Source organism: Hipposideros armiger, unplaced genomic scaffold (genome assembly GCF_001890085.2).
Source record: "Hipposideros armiger isolate ML-2016 unplaced genomic scaffold, ASM189008v1 scaffold_1714, whole genome shotgun sequence".
Lineage (NCBI taxonomy): Eukaryota > Metazoa > Chordata > Mammalia > Chiroptera > Hipposideridae > Hipposideros > Hipposideros armiger.
Window position 1 is genome coordinate 51,455 of NW_017733064.1, and position 20,125 is coordinate 71,579.

General features: G+C 41.7%; 1 protein-coding gene across 5 annotated transcripts in view; it reads right to left on the minus strand.

Moving 5' to 3' along the window:
- ZNF568 (zinc finger protein 568) overlaps positions 1-20,125 on the minus strand; it is an 81,143-nt gene that overhangs the window by 8,164 nt on the left and 52,854 nt on the right. The window contains exons 1-2 of one of the 5 annotated variants that reach the window (XM_019634519.1): positions 8,785-9,486; positions 7,616-7,668 (exon numbers count right to left, since the gene is read on the minus strand). The exons of 1 other annotated variant lie outside the window; for it this stretch is intronic. In XM_019634519.1, coding sequence (XP_019490064.1) covers positions 7,616-7,624 — 9 coding nt within the window. In that variant the 5' untranslated portion in view covers positions 7,625-7,668; positions 8,785-9,486. Of the gene's footprint in view, positions 1-7,615; positions 7,669-8,338; positions 8,673-8,700; positions 9,487-20,125 lie in introns of those variants that run through there. 3 more of the 5 variants (XM_019634518.1, XM_019634516.1, XM_019634520.1) reach the window with 3 other exon arrangements.

The following is a 20,125-nucleotide window of genomic DNA, read 5'->3' on the forward strand; positions in this document are numbered from 1 at the left end:
CTATCATATCCCGAGTCCTAAAAATTTCAGAGAGTTAGAGATATGGGCAAATACTGAGACTGCAACAAATCAACGATTACCTTCTTGTCTAATTGGAAAACCCAAGTTTGCAACATGGGATTCCATTTGACCACTCATCTCCACTTCATCAAATCACAGCTCTAACAAAAAAGGTATACAATTTCCAACAAGGGTTGTTTTCCCCACTCCATCAGTACTCCTGGAGAAATATCAATCCACATACATATAAGGTCTGACAACTAAGTTCGCGATTTTGTTGCAACAATGTTGCTAACCTTTTTTGATATCAGAGGAATTATTCATTATGAATTTGTACCAACTGGACAGTTAATCAAGTTTACTATTTGGAAGTGCAGAGAAGGCTGAGGGAAAAAGACGACCTGAACTTTTCGCCCACAATTCATGGCTCCTGCATCATGATAATGCACCAGCTCACACGGCACTGTTTGTGAGGGTGTTTTTAGCCAGTAAACAAATCACTGTATTGGAACACCCTCCCTACTCACCTGATCTGTCCCCCAATGACCTCTTTCTTTACCTGAAGATAAAGGAAATATTGAAAGGAAAACATCTGGATGACATTCAGGACATCAAGTGTAATACAAGGACAGCTCTGAGTTCCAAAATTGTTTTGAAGGGTGGACTAGGCACTGGTGTTGGTGCATAGCTTCCCAAGGGGAATACTTCAAAAGTGACAATAGTGATGTTCAGCAATGAGGTATGTGGCACTTTTTTTTTAAATTGGGGAATTGGGGGGAGGGGAACAGACAATTGCTGTCCTTTTGTTCTTCAGTCTAGTTGTGGAGGACGTTGCTTCACTGGCCCAAGTTGGCACCAACACTGCACTCTTCCTGGGCGAGGCAGATCAGTCGCCGGCTTCTGGACGGCCGCTCATGGCGGCTTGAGGGCCACTCACGCTGGCTGCTGGCTACACACGGTAGCCCATGGCAACCCACTGCAGCAGGGGCTGCAGCCTACACCGTCGCCGGTGACTCACGGCAACCCATCTCCAGGTCGAGCTGTTGTTCAGCATCTTAGCTGTAGAGGGCAGTGTCACTGGCCCTCATATGTGGGATCCGAACCGGGGCCCTCTGGCATCCCAAGCCAGCTCTTAACCATCGCACCACTCGGCCGGCCCTGGCACTTTTTAAAGATGAGTTTGCGAACTTAATTGTCTGAACTTGTATGTAAATACCAGCAGGCAGATTAAGGAAAACACAAAGATTCCAGACCAGGCCAAAAGGCTACACATTCTTAATAACCCCATCACTCAAACTACATGGGGCTCCATTAAGGGGCACCTACCAAGTATCACTTGGCTCCTTCCCCTCCTGGGACCCCAGCAGCTATCCTACTTTTATTACTTTTCCGCCCTTGCCTCTTTAATCTTCTTCTTCTTCTTTTTTTTAAATTGGGGAATAGTGTGTTTCTCTACAACCCATCAGCTCCAAGTCAAGTAGCTGTTTCAATCTAGTTGTGGAGGGCGTGGCCCAATTCCAAGTCCAGTCACTACCTTCAATCTAGTTGCAGGAGGTGCAGCTCACCATCCCATGTGGGAACTGAATTGCCAACCTTGTTGTTCAGAGCATGTGCTCTAACCAACTGAGCCACCGGGCCACCTTTAATCTTCTTGTTAAGTTTGTATTTTCCAGGCTTCAACCGTATCATGTAAAGCTGATGGTCATGCCAGGGTCCCAGCTGGTCCCAACAACTGAGACACCAGACTCAAGATCATACTGAACCCTTGATCAAGATGCGAGAGATTTTTACTCCTCCCGGGTTTAGGGTCAGGACAATGCCCCTCTGTCAGCAAGTAGTAGCTTCAGAAGAAGAGACCTTCAGCCCGTATCCCTGAATATTAAGGAGGATAAAATCTCTCAGGGGGTTAAGAGACAGGGAGGCAACTTCCTGCTGTCCAGTCAGTGGGTTTGAACAAACAGCTGCTAATACTTAGATAAGTTCCACAAGGACACCCATCCTAGGGAGATTAATCAGCATTAAGCTGAAGTCAGGCTCAAAAGTGCCCCTGGGTGACCTTTTCTTCATTCTAATGCTAAAAATCACTCAGGGGTGGAGATTTAACATGCTAATGAGACATGACACATGAACAAACATGTAGCCACACTGCTCAGGCGACAAGAAACCTCTGCCTTTACATGCCTAGACACACATAGTTTTTTCCCCAGCCTAGCTCCCTTTAAAAACCCTGTCCCAGCTTCCTTCAGGGAACAACCTGTTTCTTCCTTTCCATGGTGTAGGTTTTCTTGTGCACAAGCTTAATAAAACTTTCTCTTTGTCTACACTGGTGTCTGGCGAGCTCTCTTTATTTCCATCCTGGGAGACTGCAAGAACCCAGGGCGCCAGTAACAAATTCACCTTCATTTTAAGGTGCTCTCACCTTCATTCACCATGCACCCACAATACTGGCCTCCATTCGACTCCTATATCATGCTAAATACTTGCTTATCTTAGACCCTTTCAGGATCCGTTTCTCTCCCTTGAGTGTTCTGCTCCAGGATCTTGGCATGGCCAGCTTCTCTCATCCTAAATATCTTAATTTTCTGTCAAGTACTCTGTTCTTTACCCTCATAATCTTTTTCTCAATTCTGGAATTACATATTTGTCCATCAATTTATCTACTGGTATAATTTCTCCTAGAACAAGCGTAATACTTATTTCACTCATCATGATATTAACCAATCACCAGCACATAGTTCAATTAATGTTCAGTGATTACTAGGTTAAGGGTATTCCAGTAGAAATAGAGGGAAACATGCCCCCAAGTTCCCTAGAATACGGACAGCTTTATGCAACAAAAATTTTATGTAATTCTGAGAACATTCTAATGAAAACGGAGGATACTATGGCAACCATTTATTTATGAGGTTGTATGGCATTGTGAAAAAGAACACAATTTTAGGGCAAAGATGCCTGCATATGAATCCCAGTCTGATGATTTGCTGGCTGCATGTCACTGGACAGTTACTTAAGTACTCAAAAATCGAAGCCTGGTCTGAGACAAGGAGATGCTTGTTCTCCAGACGCTCAGCATACGGTGTCAGAGCTTCATGCAGGCGCCCTGCTGCTGGGGCTCTTCCCTTTGCTCTTGTTATGGTCCAGCATCATTGGACTGGCCCAGAGCAGGGTGCACAAAAGGCAAACAGCTGGGAAATCTAGACAGATGGACAAGCCTGGCACAACTGGTGCGCAGAGAAGATTCTTCTGTGACTAATGCATGATCTGTATCTGGGGTCTAATGGAAACGCCACTTACACTGGGGATTGCTACAAGGTTGTCCTTGGGAGAAGTAGCACCGACATTTTCAGGGCTGCAAGGAAGGTGGCCTGACTTGAACCCTGGCAGTTGGTAGAGGGAAAACATTCTCCCCTGAGGAACTGTAACCACAACTCATCCCTCCCACAGGTCTATGGCTTACATTCATATTACTAAGGTAAAGCTAAAAAACTTGCCATCTATGAATCTACTTTAAGGTGGTTCTGGTTTGGCACTGCTGTTGGTGGAAGCAAACAGTCATGTCCTAGAGGAATAACCTTCAGGCCTCAAGAATCCACGGATAAAATTCCAAAGAAAATCACCTCAATGTCAAAAATAATACAACATTGTGAATGTACTAAATGCCACTGAACTCTACCCTATAAAATCGTTAACTGTATGTTAAGTGAATTTCACCTAAATAAAAAACTAAATAAAAATGAAACATGCAAAGAGCCATAATTCCATGATCAAAGTCAGGAAAATAAGTCATGCACTTATTTCAACTTTTCATTATATTTGAAAATTTCCATAATAAAATATTGGGGGGGAATATCACACCTACAAAGATCCATATATTATAAAGATAATGCCAAAAAAAATAAAACTATTTAACATAGTTTTAAAAAAGGAGGTAAGATAGTAAAAAACAAAACTCCAAAATATGACAGGCAGATTTAAAATTAAAAAATAAAAACTTCTTGAACAAAACACATAATACTTTAAGTTACACAATGGCTGAATAGAAAAATTACCGAACTAAACAGATTATGCAGAATGCTGTCAAGACAGACAGTGTGGGAAAGTATAAGAGAAGTTCAGGGGTAAAGTGAGAAAGTTTAACAGATATCAAACTAGAGTTCTGGAAGGGGAAAAAAAAAAAGCAGTAATTGAAGACATAATGACAAAGAAATTTTCAGAACTGGCAAAGAAAGCATTATTTAGAAGTCCGATGAGTCTCAAACAGAATAAATAAAAAGAAATCCTAGACAATTATATAAAAACTGCAGAGCATTAAAAACAAATAGAATATATTAAAAGCAATTTGAAACTAAATATAGATCGTCTGCAAAATAACAATAGTCTGATAGACAGATGACTGACTATTCAATAGTCAATGTAAACCAAAAGACAGCAGAATATCTGTCAGCTCAAAGAAAATTATCTTTCACAAGTAAGAGCAAATAAAGACATTTTCATAAAACCAAAAGAAATCCCAGAAATTCACTAAAGTATGTATATGTACTTCCATCTGAAGGAAAATGATACCAGGTAGAGAGATGAGTTATAAGAATGGTGAACGAAGAAAGTGGTAGTAAATATGTGGATAACCTAAGCTAACATTCAAATACATAAAATAATAAAAATCTTTATGGGTTAAAAAAATGGAGAAAAAATATCTGACAACAATATAAGCTGTTTGATCAGCTGGAATATCCTAGTTCTTTATACTATTCAGTAAGAGCATAAAGATGTTCTTTAGTTTTAGACACTGGTTAAGAAACTATGTTAAAATTTCTAAGGTAACCAGTAAATAAATAAAAGTAGTTTATACCTTTCAAACTGACAGAAGGGAATTGAAATTAGGTTTTTAAAAATACAGAAAAGTTAGAATAAAAAGCACAAACTAAGTCAATAATTATACTTTCAATTGTATCAGTAATTACAACCATTAATGGACTAACTGCTTTCATTAAAAGATAAAGTTGGTCAAAAACCAAAGCCTAGTTATATGCTGTTAATGAGATATATCCAAAACATAAATATCCAGAAAGACTAGAAGTAAAAGGCTAAAAGATAAATTGTGCACATTCCTACTAAAAATATATAATATATACACACACACATACATATAAATAAAAATGATAAACCCTTATCTTTATGGGAAAACATCATTCAAAATTGACTGATACAGCAGATAAAAAGTAAAAGTAGAAAGCATTTAAATAACAAAATTAACAAGCTTGATTTAATGGCCACATATAGAACAATGTACCCATTCAAATAACATTCTTCTCAGTCATATCTGGAGGAGTCAGAAAAACTGAACACATTGGACTTTGACATAAGTCACAAACATTTTGCATGAATACATACACATACAATGAATGTGAAAAAGGTGGAGATTTATCCTGAAAGTAACAGGGATTCACTGAATAAAAGTCACATGACTGGACTATTTTATTGGCCAGGAGTAAAAGCAGAGCCAGGAAGCCCTATTACAAGGTCAATGTGCTATTCACTCCCACAGAGGTCTTAATCTGGCACACAGACAAAGGAGTAAGGTTGTAGGGCAGAAAGGAGACAGCAGTAATGATATCTGGCACCTCACTGAAAGTTGGGAAGACCAGGATGTAGGAGTTGGGGGGCCTCCAGGTTGCCAGTTTAAGTGCACATTCAAGTGAATTTCCATTACCAGCATACTCCCCAAACCTTGTAGACCACATTATAGAGAGGAAGTTATGAGAAAGCCCATGGTCACAGAGCTAATAAATAGCAGAAATGGGGTAAGGCTCTACCCTTTTCTAACAGTGCATAGCCTCTCATTAATAGAAAGGACAATCAACACTCCAAGGGGAGGAGGAAACAGAGGGAGAAAAGGACAGTCAGGGTTGACGGGCAGGGGGAGCCTTACCAAAATGTGCTGAGAATGCATGGGAAGGGTGTAGGCCTCTTCTAGAATCTTAGGAAGGTTCTAGAATCTCAGGAATGGAAAGATAAATGCAACAAGTTCTCATAGAATTCAGAAGTAAAGTCAAAGACAAACAAAGAAACAGATTAATCCAGAATACAAAGATACTTCTTAGTCTTTAGAGAGAAAGGAATTCTTGAGAACTGACTGGCCAGAATTAACGAAGAGCCACACTCAGATACGTCTAAGAAAAAAAAACCCTGAACATACTACAAATAGCATGCCATTTTTTAAAGTTGTTTATGCCAAAGCCATAGAAAAAAAAATCTAAATAAACACCCCAAATTAGGAATTTTATAGCCAACATTCTCTGGTCATATCTCACACCTGATACTTTAAAGATTAAATTGTTTGGACAAAAGTCAGAAGTACTTTAGGAAAATATGAGTGCCTTTTCTATTTTTATAGTAGAGAAAAAAACCTTCTGGCAGGACATAAAGGGAAGAAAACAGTTTTGGAAAACTCTGAAATCCAAAACCACAGATAACACAGATTGCAAAAAAATATTTCTAAAACAGCTTATAAATGACAAAGAGAACATATTAATATAAACTAGTTTAAAATAAATCAAGAAAGATAACACTCTGACAAGTGGGAAAAGGAAACCAGTAGGTAGTTTAGAAATTCCAGTTGTACCATTTATTAATATGTAATTTCGGGGCAAGTGATTTAATAGAATCTATTTCCTCATTTGTCAACTTTGAATAATAGCACATTTCATCAATTCTGAGATGCCAGTGATTGTAAAACCACCATTATATACCAAGAAAGAAAAAAATGCCATCAATGAAACTATGACTTACCAGAAACTGTAAAACCCATTCTGATTTCAGAGAATTTAAAATGTGAAAAAAGAAGTGCATCCTAGAATTAATGAAATATAATCAGACCTGTCTTATAGGGTTATGTGGATTCAACAAGATAATACATGTAAAGAATTTCAAACTATAGTTGGCTTATAGCAAACACATAATAAGTTAGTTGCTTCTATCAGTAACATAATCCCTTTGTGAAAACAAATTACATACCTAAACATATGTGCAGACAAAATAATTTGAAAATATTAATAGTGATTACCTCTAGATGGTAGGACCATGGGTGACAAACTTTAATAACCTTCTCAAGTTTTAAAATTTTTGCAAGAATCCTGTATTACTTTAATCATTAGAAAGAGAGAAATTCTTATTTCTATCTTGGGGAAAAAACATCTAGACCCAATGAGGGCATGCAGGTGTCCCAGGTTATTAGAAATTTGGAAGCAAAGAGGCTATTTCATGCGACCCTGGAGGGAACAACAAAGAAATTAGTGAGACTGAAGTGAGTAACCTTAGTCTGTTCTTCCAATTCCCTGCCAAACCACTGAGGCGCATTCTGTCAAGGCTGTTTCTGGGAAGGAACAAAATCCAGGGAAACAGAAATTCTAGATCAGATGAGACAGTGTATACGAAGCAGAAAGAGCCCTGGTTTAGGATCCTGTCTGGTTTAGGAAAACTGCTCCATAAATGTGGCTTCCTCCTCTCTTCCACTTTCTCCACATCACTACTGTACATTTTTTGGCTACAATCCTGAAATAGGATAGTGTTCTGAAAACCAAGAAGCCCTTTTCAAGAAGTGCCACAGACAACTTACCTCCGCCATGACTTTTGATGCACTGCGGCTCGTCTCTCCTCCTCTTCTGGATTCTTAGACAAGAGAAAAGGTGAAAAAAGATTAAGAAACTAGGAGACAACAGTCCTTCCCCAGAGCCCCGAGGGGGCCAAGTCAGAACAAATTCCTGCCCCACCCCAGGCACGAAGCGGGAGCCCAAAGCGGAAGAAGCCTGCAACTCTGCCATACCCTTCCATTATCACAAAGAGCAAGTGACCTTAGGGGCCCCGATGGGAGTCCTGGGAGAATCCCAGGCTGTAGCCTCCGTCCTCCACCAAAGTTCTTTCAGGCCCAGTATCTTACACAGAGCCCAGATCTGTGGCTCCAAGACACAGCCCAAGTGGATCCATCTGTCAGAGCCCCACACCTCTGTCCTCTAGGCTGGGGGCACCTCTATGGGACTGGAGCTCCTGCGACCCCATGGTGAAAGAAGAAAAAGTCGAAGTAGGCGGGGCTCCCAGCCCCGAGCTCTAAACCCGCTGGACAGCAGAAACAGCCTCCGGGCGAACGCCATTCACAGTGTTAGAGAGCGAATGGCGGCAGTTTGGCGGTGCGTCAGTTTCCGCTGGGCTCGAGAGGGCAAAGGGGGCCACAAAGACTCAAAACACAGTCGGGGTCTGAGGTAGACACCCAGAACCCACCCACGGGCCAACCCCACCCGGCGTCCACCAAGCATGTACACAGAGGCTGCCCTTCCCAGCTAACCCCAAAGGCCGAGACGGCTGCGCGGCCACGTGGGGCTTTCACACACTGGGCCACGGACCGTCCCGCTTGGATAGTGCACAATCCACACCCCCGGTCCAGCCAGGACACACAGCTGCGTATGATACCCTTGACCTCCGGACGCCTCCAGTCTGCTCCGGCGCCAGCCCGAAACCACACCCACTCCGTCCAGAAGCGCGACTGACTCCACTCCCCCCATCCGAGGCTGGACACGCGGCCTCGACACCCCCACCTTTCCCAACGTCCTTTATTTTTCTACCGTGGGCACGCAGCCAGGACATGCCCAACAGCCACCCATATGTAATACTTCAGACAGACCCCATCCCGGCCCCGGGGGTGCTCACCGTCCACCTCTCCTGTGCCCTCCCACTCCAGTCTGATCGAATCCGCCCCACACCAGTGAGCTACGCCGCCTGGAACGCACTGACCCTTTGCAGCCGAACTCCCTCCGACTCAACAAGGGCCAGCCAACTCCGGCTGGAAGTGGCATAAGTCGCGGAGCCCTCAGGGAAATGTAGTCCAGAAGAGAAAACTTCCAGCCAGAGCCTGGTGGGCACAACGGTCTCCTCCGTCCGTTCAGTCGCGCTGTACTGCAGGCCTTCAGTGAAACTCAGTGCTGATCACCCAGCGCGCCTGAGCATCTTTCGAAGACCTGGGCGAGCCGACAGGTCCGGGGAGCAATAAATAGGTGGCCGCAGGAGGTAAGAACAGGTCGTGGACCGTGGCGGCCTCTTGAGATATGTAGCCCACAGCTGGGGAAAGGGCAGGGCGGTCCTCCACCAGGATGTCCCGAGTATCCCAAATTAACCCGTCTGCAACAATCCTCGCCCAAAACCGGGAGATGCTCAGAGACGTCTAAGAACTGTAGTTAAAAGCCAGGAAGCAGAATGGCCAGAGTTCTTGCCACAAGGAGCGCGGGACCAGGAGAGGACGACTTCCCGCCACGCCACGAGCCAGGAGTCCTCCCGGACCTGGGCGGCTCAGCCCTTGGCGCCTCGCAATCCTGCTCCAGCGAGGTGCTCAACTTTCGGCTGAGAATGACTCATTCATACCCCAGACCCGGGCGCCGCCGGGAAGTGTACGTCGTCAGCCAAGAACACAGTAACAATGCAGCCAGAAGTTCTGGCATTTCAGCACAATTCCAGCGGCGGGGCCACAGGGACGCCGGGTAGCGGCTGGGTCCAGACTGGAGGCTTCCGGGAAATGTAGTCCCGGCTGTGAGAGTTGAGGATGTGGCGGAGGGGAGACTGGAGGCAGGCAGTCTGGAGCTCTGGACCCGGGAGTCGAAGAAGGGACTGGGAGTTGAAGGAAGGCAACCCTGGGTCCAGAGTGGAAATAATGGAGTACCGATACTAAACATCATATACCACGTAATACTGTTTCCAAACTTTTTATAAGTACATGAATACAGATAGAAAGGTACTTGATAAGATCTCTGGAAAGTTACACTAACATTTGTTAACAGTAGTTAATTTCTAGGACGTATAATTGTGATATTTTTTCTTTTGACTTTAAAAGTATTCTCTTATATTTTGGCCATTCGTATGTCCTTCTTATGAAACATTACTTATTAAATTATGTTAAATATAAAAATGAGTAAATATAGACTCTGAAATTGATGAGCTAGAAAACAAAAAAATTGACCAGATTTTTAAAAATTCACAATTTGGTTCTAAAAGATAAATGAAACAATATTGATAAACAATAACAAAACAAAACAAAAAATTAAATAAAAACAAAAACCTTAGAAATCAGGGGTTAAGCCACATACATACAGTTTAAATGAATTTTGAGACTGTTATGTTCAACTCTATAACCACAATAGAGGTAATTGTAGATTTTCTAGTAAAATTTAAATGATTAATTTCTCGTAAGTAGAAAACTTGAACAGAACAATAACCATAATAAAATTTAAATATATTTAAAAACATGTACCATTGAAAAGGTTCTAGATGGTTATAAATGAGTTTTAGCTAGTTTTTGAACTAATAATGATTATGCAATTTATTCAGATCCTAGGAAAAGATGGAATGCTCTCTAATTAATTTTTTTTAACTAGTATAAAACCTGATAAAAACAGGCCAAAAGAAAAGTACAGTTTGTGTTAAAAGATAAACTGAGGCATGTTACAATTTTCAAGTTTATCTGAGCACAGGTTGATTTGAGTCAGTAAGAGTTTAACTGAAGTGGTTAGGAGTGCTCCACAAACAGAAGCTAGTAGAGGGATTTTGCGGAGAGATTTTTATTTTATTTTATTTTTTTAGCTGACCCATCCTGCTACCTGTTGGCAGCTCAGCGGCAGGTCAGCTCAGGCTGGGAATTGAACTGGTGACCCTGTTGCTCAGAGCTCGCACTCTTGAGTGAGCTCTTAACCAACTGAGCCACTAGGCCAGCCCTGCAGAGAGATTTTTATAGATAAGACTGAGGAGTGAAACAAAGCAGTTATTTGATTGGTGATAACTTAAGCACTTGCCTTATTTAGGAAAGCTAAGTTGACTGTGATTGGTTGTTCTTAAGTTTTATTTTCTCCAATTTGAGTCACTGACTCTGGGTTAGTTTTTGGTTTGCTTATGTATGGAACCAAGGCATTAGAGCCATCTCAATCTAATGGCCTCCTTGCTTAATTACTTTAATATTTATGATTGATTATAGATGCAAAAATTCCAAATAAAAGGATGATTTCAACAATGTAGTATAAAATTTGTACAGTGAATTTTGTCAAAAAATTTCCCAATGTTGGAAGAATATTAAGAAATCCAGTGACAAAATGCATTGCATGAGCAAATTAAAGGAGAAAAAAGAAAAAACATATATTAAATTATGCCAATAAGATAATTGATTGACAGAATAATGCTCCCTCCTCCCAAGATGTCCAAGCTGTAATCCCCAGAGCCTGTGAATGATTATGTTATTTTACATGGCAAAAAGAGACTTTGCTGACATGCTTAAATTAAGGAGCTTTTGGGATGAGAAGATTATCTTGGACTATCTTGAGTAGGACTAATGTAATCACAAAGTTCTTATAAGAGGAAGGCAAGAGGATCAGAGTCAGAGAGGCAATGGAAAGACAGAAGGAGAGGTTGAAACGATGTGCTCTGAAGATGAAATAAGGTGCCTCGAGCCAAGGAATACAGGTAGCTGACAGAAGCTGGAAAAGCCAGTAGATTAACTTTTCCCCACCTGTTCATTGGTGTTAGGAGCACAAAATGTTCAAGAAGTACAAAGTCAGACAGTTAAGTTCGTGAACTCATCCTGGAAAAAGTGCTACATACCTCATTGCTGAATATTACTATGGTCACCTTTGCAGTACTCCCCTTGGGAAGCTATGCACCGACGCCAGCACCTAGTACACCCTTCAAAGCAATTTTTGAACTCTTTTTCTGGAATGACCATCAGAGCTGTCATCGCATTACTCTTGATGTCCTGAATGTCATCAAAATGTCTTCCTTTCAATATTTCCTTTATCCTCCGGTAAAGAAGTCACTGGGGGCCAGATCAGGTGAGTAGGGAGGGTGTTTCAATACAGTTATTTATTTACTGGCTAAAAACTCCCTCACAGACAGTGCCATGTGAACTGGTGCATTGTCATGATGCAAGAGCCATGAGTTGTTGGCAAAAAGTTCAGTTTGTTTAACTTTTTCATGCAGCCTTTTCAGCACTTCCAAATAGTAAACTTGATTAACTGTCCAGTTGGTACAAATTCATAATGAATAATCCCTCTGATATATATTTAAAAAAAGGTTAGCAACATCATTGCAACAAGTTCGCGAAAATTGTCTGACTTCATATGCACATATATCGTCAATGGTAAGAAACAACTTTTGAATGGGGCACAATCATAGTATAGTCCTCTGTCAACCTCATTTAACAGAGACTATATTGGGAATATTACATAAAATCTCTGCTCCTGTTGCTGTCAGTTATTAAATTTAGTTGGAGGAGAAATAACAACTGGTTTCCTGGGAACACTAAAACAGTCATTAGTTATGTCTCAGCAACAGCTGCTGATGCTTGTTATGGATTTTACACTGGTACTCTGCCTAAATAAAGCCTCATGCAGCTGATGTTCATCTATATCTGTTGTTACACAAAGTTATCCGTATAAATTGCCACTGTGGCTAATTTTCCATGGCTTGCCAAGCTAAGAAAAATGAAACTACTGAGACTAAATTAACATTTAAGCACTTTTTTCATGAACATATACCTTCTATAGGACTCAGCCAATCCACTGCTAAGTATTTATCCAAGAGAAATTAAAACATAGATCTATACAAAGACTTGTACCCAAATGTTCATGATAGCTTTATTTGTAATAGTCTCAAAATGGAAACAACACAGCTTATTCATCAACAGGTGATTGGATAAACAAATTGTGGTACCCTTACTCAGCAATAAAAAGAAACAAACCACTGCAACACATAACAACATGGACGAATCTCACAATATCTGAGCAAATGAAGCCAGATACCAAATACAATGTATGATTCCACTTATATGAGGTCCCAAAACAAACAAGGTGAATGTACGGAGATAGAAATCAGGAGAGTGAGTACCTCAGAAGGGATGGTAGTCACTGTCTGGGAAGGAGCCAAGGAACTTTCTGAGGCAATAGAAATATTCTATCTCTTGATCTGAGTGGTAGACACACAATTATATACATCTGATGCATACTTAAGATTTTTATATTTTACTATATGTAAGTTATACCTCAATTTTTAAAAAGGGAGAGGGCCAGCCGAGTGGCGCGTTGATTAGGAGTTGGCTTGGGACGCCAGCTCTGAGCAGCAGGGCCCCAGTTCAGATCCCACATGAGGGCCAGTGACGCTGCGTCCTCTACAGCTAAGATGGTGAACAACAGCTCGTCCTAGAGCTGGGCTGCCACGAGTCGCCGGCAACTGCGTAGGCTGCCATGGGGCTGGCTGGCAGCGGGCGTGAGCTTTCATAAGCTGCCATGAGCCACTGTGAGCGGCTGTCCAATGGCCAGTGAGCGACTGCCTCACCCAGGAAGAGTGCAATGATCACAATACCAACATGGGCCAGTGAAGCAACGTCCTCCACAACTAGATTGAAAAACAAAAGGACAGCAACTTGTCTTTTCCCCTTTCCCAATTTTCCAATGCTGTTCCCCTCCCCCAATTTCCCAATAAAATCTTAAAAAAAAAAAAACAAAGGGAAAGAGGGGGAAAAAAATTAAAATAGCACTTTAGCCATTAAGGAAGTGGACAGGGAAGTTTTAAAGACATTAGTCAGGGATAGAGTAAAGAAAAGGAAAGGAGTAATGATGGGCAAAAAGCCTGATACCTGTAAAGTAATGAAAGGCCTACCAATATTTCAGACCTATGTATAGGCTTTATTTATTTATTTATTTTTTAAGCTGAGACATCCTGCCACCTGTTGGCAGCTCAGTGGCTGCTCAGCTCGGGCCGGGACTTGAACCGCTGTTGCTCAGAGCTCAAACTCTTGAGCGAGCTCCTAACCAACTGAGTCACTCGGCCGGCCCTGTATAGGCTTTAAAGTATGAGAACTATAAGGTGAAAATTACCATTATAATCAACTGTCTCTAAAATTCAATTTGGCAGGTTTAATACTCAACACAATTTTATCTAGATATCTAAAAATCATTTTGCAACCTTATGGTGGCATGAGAAAACCTCTTGGTCTCTCCCCCTAAAATTACATGTTAGAGAACTGTAATTCAACAAAGGATTTCCAGCTCAACACACGAACATGTCTGAGAAATGTGCACATTGAGACATCTGAAGGTGGGGATATCGGAGTGAGCAGGATGGAGGGAAGGATATAGACAGGAGCTGCAGATGCGCTTTGGTGCTTGCTGTGGCATCAGTGGACATGATAGAAGTGGTAGCCATGGAAGCTCGGATTGCAACTGCCACTGTGCAGACCAGAGGGGCAGAGGCAGTAGCATTCCAGCCAGAGTGGCCAGTGTACATTGAGCCTGAGACAAGGGACAAGGGTAGAGAAGCAGTTGTGGTGTGGTTGAGCAGCCACCACAACCAGGGAACTATAGCTGCAGAAGCATGAATCCACTACCCCCACCCTCCCATAGCCCGCCCAGCATTATAACCCTCCCTTGGCAGGTCAGGAAGGGGCAGAAGCAATATTCCAGCCCGAGTGACCTATACTCATTGCAGTTAAACCCAGTGGAAAAAACAAAGCTGCAGACCTAAGAACTTGCCTCCTCCCATTCACCCTTCCCCTACCCATAAGTAGAATCCAGTAGTGGCAGCTGGGCCACCTCAGATAGTGTGGCGTAGCTAGCACCTTCTGGTCTCAGGGAAGCAGTGCCAGGAACACACAGGTCCGGAGCCCGATTGTCCATGCTCTGAGACCAAGGTGACCCAGTCATACAGGGGATGCCCACTTCCCTAGGTAATATAGGGCATTCTCCATAGCAATGGTAACACCGCCCCACAGAGATCCCAGAAGTCAAACTAGTGCAAGAGGAAACTAACTTGCACTATAGCACCATCTAATGAAAAGCAAAAGAAGACCTCTACTTATCAACCTGCTAAGTGGTTAAAAGCAAAACAGAAAGATTTCAATCCCTCAAATGCCCAGGCAGAGAAATAATCCATGAAGTACTATGAATAATCAAAGTAACAAGGTAGCTCAGAAAGAAAATGAAAAGGCTCCAGAGAATAAACAGCTCGACCTGGAGCTGGGCTGCCATGAGTCACCGGCGTCCACATAGGCTGCATCCCCTGCTGCAGTGGGGCTGCCCGTGAGCTACCGTGAGTGGCTGGCAGCCAGCGTGAGCGTCCAGCAGCTGGTGTGAGCTGCCATGAGCTGCTGTGAGTGGCTGTTCAATGGTCGGCGAGTGACTGCCTCATCCTGGAAGAGTACAATGATAATACCAACATGGGCCAGTGAAGCGACATCCTCCATAACTAGACTGAAGAACAAAAGGACAGCAACTTATCTGTTCCCCTTCCCCGATTCTCCAACGCTGTTCCCTTCCCCCAATTCCCCAGTAAAATCTTTAAAAAAAAAGAATTACTTTCAATGTAAATGGTTTAAATGCTCCAATCAAAACACGGTGGGGGGGGGGACTGAATGGCTAAGAAAACAAGACCTTTACATATGCTGCCTACAAAAGGACTCACTTCAGATCAAAAGACACACAGAGACTGAAAGTAAAGGGATGCAAAAAGATGTTTCATGAAAATGAAAACAAATCAACAAACAAACAACAACAAAAAGCTGGGGTAACAATACTTAATACCAGACAAAATGGACTTTAAAACAAAGGCTATAACAGGAGACAAAGAAAGATCCAGTAATCCCACTTCTGGGTATTTATCCAAAGAAACCCAAAATGATACTTCAAGGGGACATGTGCATCCATATGTTCATTGCAGCATTGTTTAAATAAACCAAGATATGTAACTTGGGTGTCCCTGACTGGATAAAGAAGAGGTAATACATATATACAATGGAATATTACTCAGCCATAAAAAGAAGGAAATCTTCCCATCTGCAACAACATGGATGGAACTAAAGGGTACTGTGCTGAGTGTAAACTATCAGACAGAAAAAGACAAATGTCATATTATTTCACTTATAAGTGGAATCTAAAGAACAGAATAAACAAACAAATGAAACAGAAACAAACTCAAAGTTACAGAGAACATTTTGATGGTTGGCAGGTGGGAGAGGGGTTGTGGGCGGGTGAAAAGTGGTAGGGATTAAGAAATACAAATTGGCTGTTATACAGTAGTCATGGGGATGTAGGGTATAGCATAAGGAATACAGTCAATATATTGTAATAACTATGTATGGTGTCAGATGGGTACTAGATCTATCAGGGTGGTAGATGGGAGGGGAGTGGGGCAGAGTGAAAAAGGTGAAGGAATTAAGAAATACAAATTGGTAGTTACAAAATATCATGGTGACGTGAAGTATAGGGAATATAATCAATAATATGGTAATAACTATGTATAGTGCCAAGTCGTACTAATCAGGGGATCACTTCCTAAATTATATAAATTTCTAACCACTATGCTATACACTTGAAACTAATATAAAATAATATTGAATATCAACTCTAATTGAAAATTTTAAAAAGGGGGAAAAGAACAATAATATTGTGATAGCATGGTACAGTGTTAGATGGTTGCTGGACTTATCACTGTGATCACTTCTTTAGCATAGGGAATATAATCAATAATGTGGTAATAACTCTGTATAGTGCTAGGTGGGTACTGTTAAATAACTATGATGTAACCCTGAAACTAACATTGTATTGTATGTTAGCTATATTTTAATAAAAATCTTTTAAAATAATTTAGGATGAACTAAAGTGATATGAAGAGGAAAGCTTATAGCATTACAAGCCACCTCAAGAAACAAGAATAATCTCAAATACAGAATCTAACATTTCACCTTAAAGAACTAGAAAAAGAACAGATAAAGCCCAAAATCAGTAGAAGGAAGGAAATAAAAATTAGAGCAGAATTAAGCTAAATAGAGTACAAAAAAAATCAACAGAAAAAATTAATGCAACAAAGAGCTGGTCCTTTGAAAAGATCAATAAAATAGACATACTACGGAAAAAAGAGAAGACTCAAAATCAGAAATAAAAGAGAAGTTATAGCAGACACCACAGAAACATAAAAGATTATACAAGAATACTATAAAAGGCTATATGCCACCAAATTTGGTATCCTAGATGAATCTGGGTAAGGGTTTGTCAATTTTGTTTACCTTTTCAAAAAACCAGCTCTTGGTTTCATTGATTTTTTGTATTTTTTTGTCTCTTTTTCATTTATTTCTGCTCTGATCTTTATTATTTCCTGCATGGCACTCACTTTGGGCTTTGTTTGTTGTTGTTTTTCCTGTTCACTTAGGTGTAAAGATAGACTGTTGATTTGAAATTTTTCTTGTTTCTTTTTTTTTTTTAAAGATTTTATTGGGGAATTGGGGGAGGGTAACAGCGTTGGGGAATCGGGGAAGGGAAACAGACAAGTTGCTGCCCTTTTGTTCTTCAGTCTAGTTGTGGAGGACGTCGCTTCACTGGCTCATGTTGGTATTATCATTGTGCTCTTCCTGGGTGGGGCAGATTGGTCGCTGGTCACTGGACGGTTGCTCATGGCGGCTCTTGGCAGCTCACACTGGCTGCGGGCCGCTCACGGTAGCTTACGGGAGCCCACTGCAGCTCCACCGCAGCCAACGACTCACGGAAGCCCAGCTCCAGGTTGAGCTGTTGTTCACCATCTTAGCTGTAGAGGACACAGCATCACCGGCCCTCATGTGGGATCCGAACCGGGGCCCTGCTGCTCAGACTGGCACTCCCAAGCCAACTCTTAACCAACATGCCACTCGGTTGGTACTTTTCTTGTTTCTCTAGGTAGGCCTGCATTGCTGTAAATTTCCCTCTTAGGAATCTTTTGCTGTGTCCCATAGATTTGGGGTCATTGTGTTTTCATTTTCTTTTCTCTCAAGTATCTCTTAATTTGTTCCTTGATCTCGTTGGTGACCTATTCGTTATTTAGTAGCACGTTATTTAGTCTCCACATGCTTTGTTTGAAATTAATATAGCTAATCCATTTTCTTTTGGTTAAGGTTAAGATGGTATATTTTCCTCCACCCCTTTACTACTAACTTATTTGTGGCTTTATTTAAAATGGGTTTCTTGTAGGCAACACAAAGTTGGATCTTTTTAAAAAGTCAACTCTCGGGCCAGCCAAGTGGAGCATTGGTTAAGAGTTGGCTTGGGATGCCAGCTCTGAACAGCAGGGCCCCAGTTCAGATCCCACATTAGGGCCAGTGACACTGCACCCTCTACATCTAAGATGGTGAACAACAGCTAAACCTGGAGCTGGGCTGCCTGCCGTGAGTTGCCGGCAACTGCGTAGTCTGCCATGGGGCTGGCCAGCAGCTGGAGTGAGCTTTCGTGAGCTGCTGTGAGCCACCATGAGCGGCTGTCCAATGTCTGGCGAGCAATTGCCTCACCCAGGAAGAGTGCAATGATAATACCAACATGGGCCAGTGAAGTGATGTCTTCCACAACTAGAGTGAAGAACAAAAAGGACAGCAACTTGTCTGTTCCCCTTTCCTAATTCCCCAACACTGTTCCCCTCCCCCAATTCCCCAATTAAAAAAATAAAAGTCCACTTTCGGGCGAACGGGTGGCTCAGTTGATTAGAACATGCGCTCTGAGTAACAGGGTTGCCAGTTCGATTCCCACATGGGCCAGTAAGCTGCGCCCTATGCAACCAGATTGAACACAATGACTTGAGCTGAGCTGCCGGTGGGCGGCCAGATGTCTCAGTTGGTTACGGTGCGTGCTCTTAACAACAAGGTTGCCGGTTGGATTCCCACATGGGATGGTGGGCTGCACCCCCTGAAACTTGACTGAAAATGGTGACCGGACTTGGAGCTGAGCTATGCCTTCCACAACTAAGATTGAAGGACAAAAACTTGACTTGGAGCTGATGGGTCCTGGAAAAAACACATTGTTCCCCCAAAAAACACATTGTTCCCCAATAAAGTTAAAAAATAAAATCCACTCTCTTAGTGTCTTTTCACATTTAAAGTGATTATTGATATAGTTGGATTAATATTACTGTTAATATAACTTTTCTATTTACTTGTTTTTCTTTTTTCTTTCCCTCCTTTTCTGCCATCTCTGGTTTTGAGTATTTCCTATTATTCCATTTCTCTTTTCTCATAGCATATAAATTATAATGCTTTTAAAAAAATTCTAGTGACATATCTTCAAGCTTACTGATGCTTTCTTTGACTATATTCCATCTACTGATGAGCCTATTTGCAATTAATCTAAGTCCACTTTCAAATAATAGTATACTACTTTAGAGGTAAAGCAGAGTATAACCAATTTCTCTCTCCCATCCCTTATAACACTGTTGCCATTGATTTCACTTATCCATTTGCTGTAATAATCCAATGCATTACTATTATATTATTTTAAGTTATCTAGTAGATCAATGAGTAAAAAAAATGAAAAATTTTATTTTACCTTCATTTACTCCTGCTCTGACACTCTTCCTTCCTCTACTTTCTGACTTGTACCATTTTCCTCTTCTCAGGAGAACTTCTTTTAACATTTCTTGCAAGGCAGGCCTACTGGCAACAAATTCCTTCTGTTTAGTTTCTCCGAGAAAGTATTTCTCCATCATTTTGAGGGATGAGTTCACTGGATATAGAATTCTAGATTTTTTCTCCCCACCACTTTAATATTTAATTCCACAATATTTTACTTGCTTACCTGGTTTCTGAAGAGGAGTCCAATGTAATTCTTACCCTTGTTTCTCATAGTAAAGGTGTCCCATCCTCCCACCCCTGGCTTCTTTCAAGATTTTCACTTTGTCTTTATTTTTCTCCAGTTTCAATATGATATACATAGGTGTAGATTTTTTGGTATTTCATCTGCTTTTCCCTAAGCCTCCTGGATCTGTGGTTTGGTGTTACTGATTTTGGAAAACTCTCAGCCGTTATTACTTCAAATATATATAAGATTTTATTGGGGGGACTGGGGGAGGAGCGTTGGAGAATAGGGAAGGGGAACAGACAAGTTGCTGTACTTTTGTTCTTCAGTCTAGTTGTGGAGGACGTCGTTTCACTGGCCCATGTTGGTATTATCATTGCGCTCTTCCCTGGTGAGGTAGATCGGTTGCTGGCCACTGGTTGGCTGCTCACGGCAGCTCTTGGCAGCTCACACCAGCTGCCAGCCACTCACGGTAGCTTATGGCAGCCCACTGCAGCTTCACTGCAGCCTATGCCGAAGTC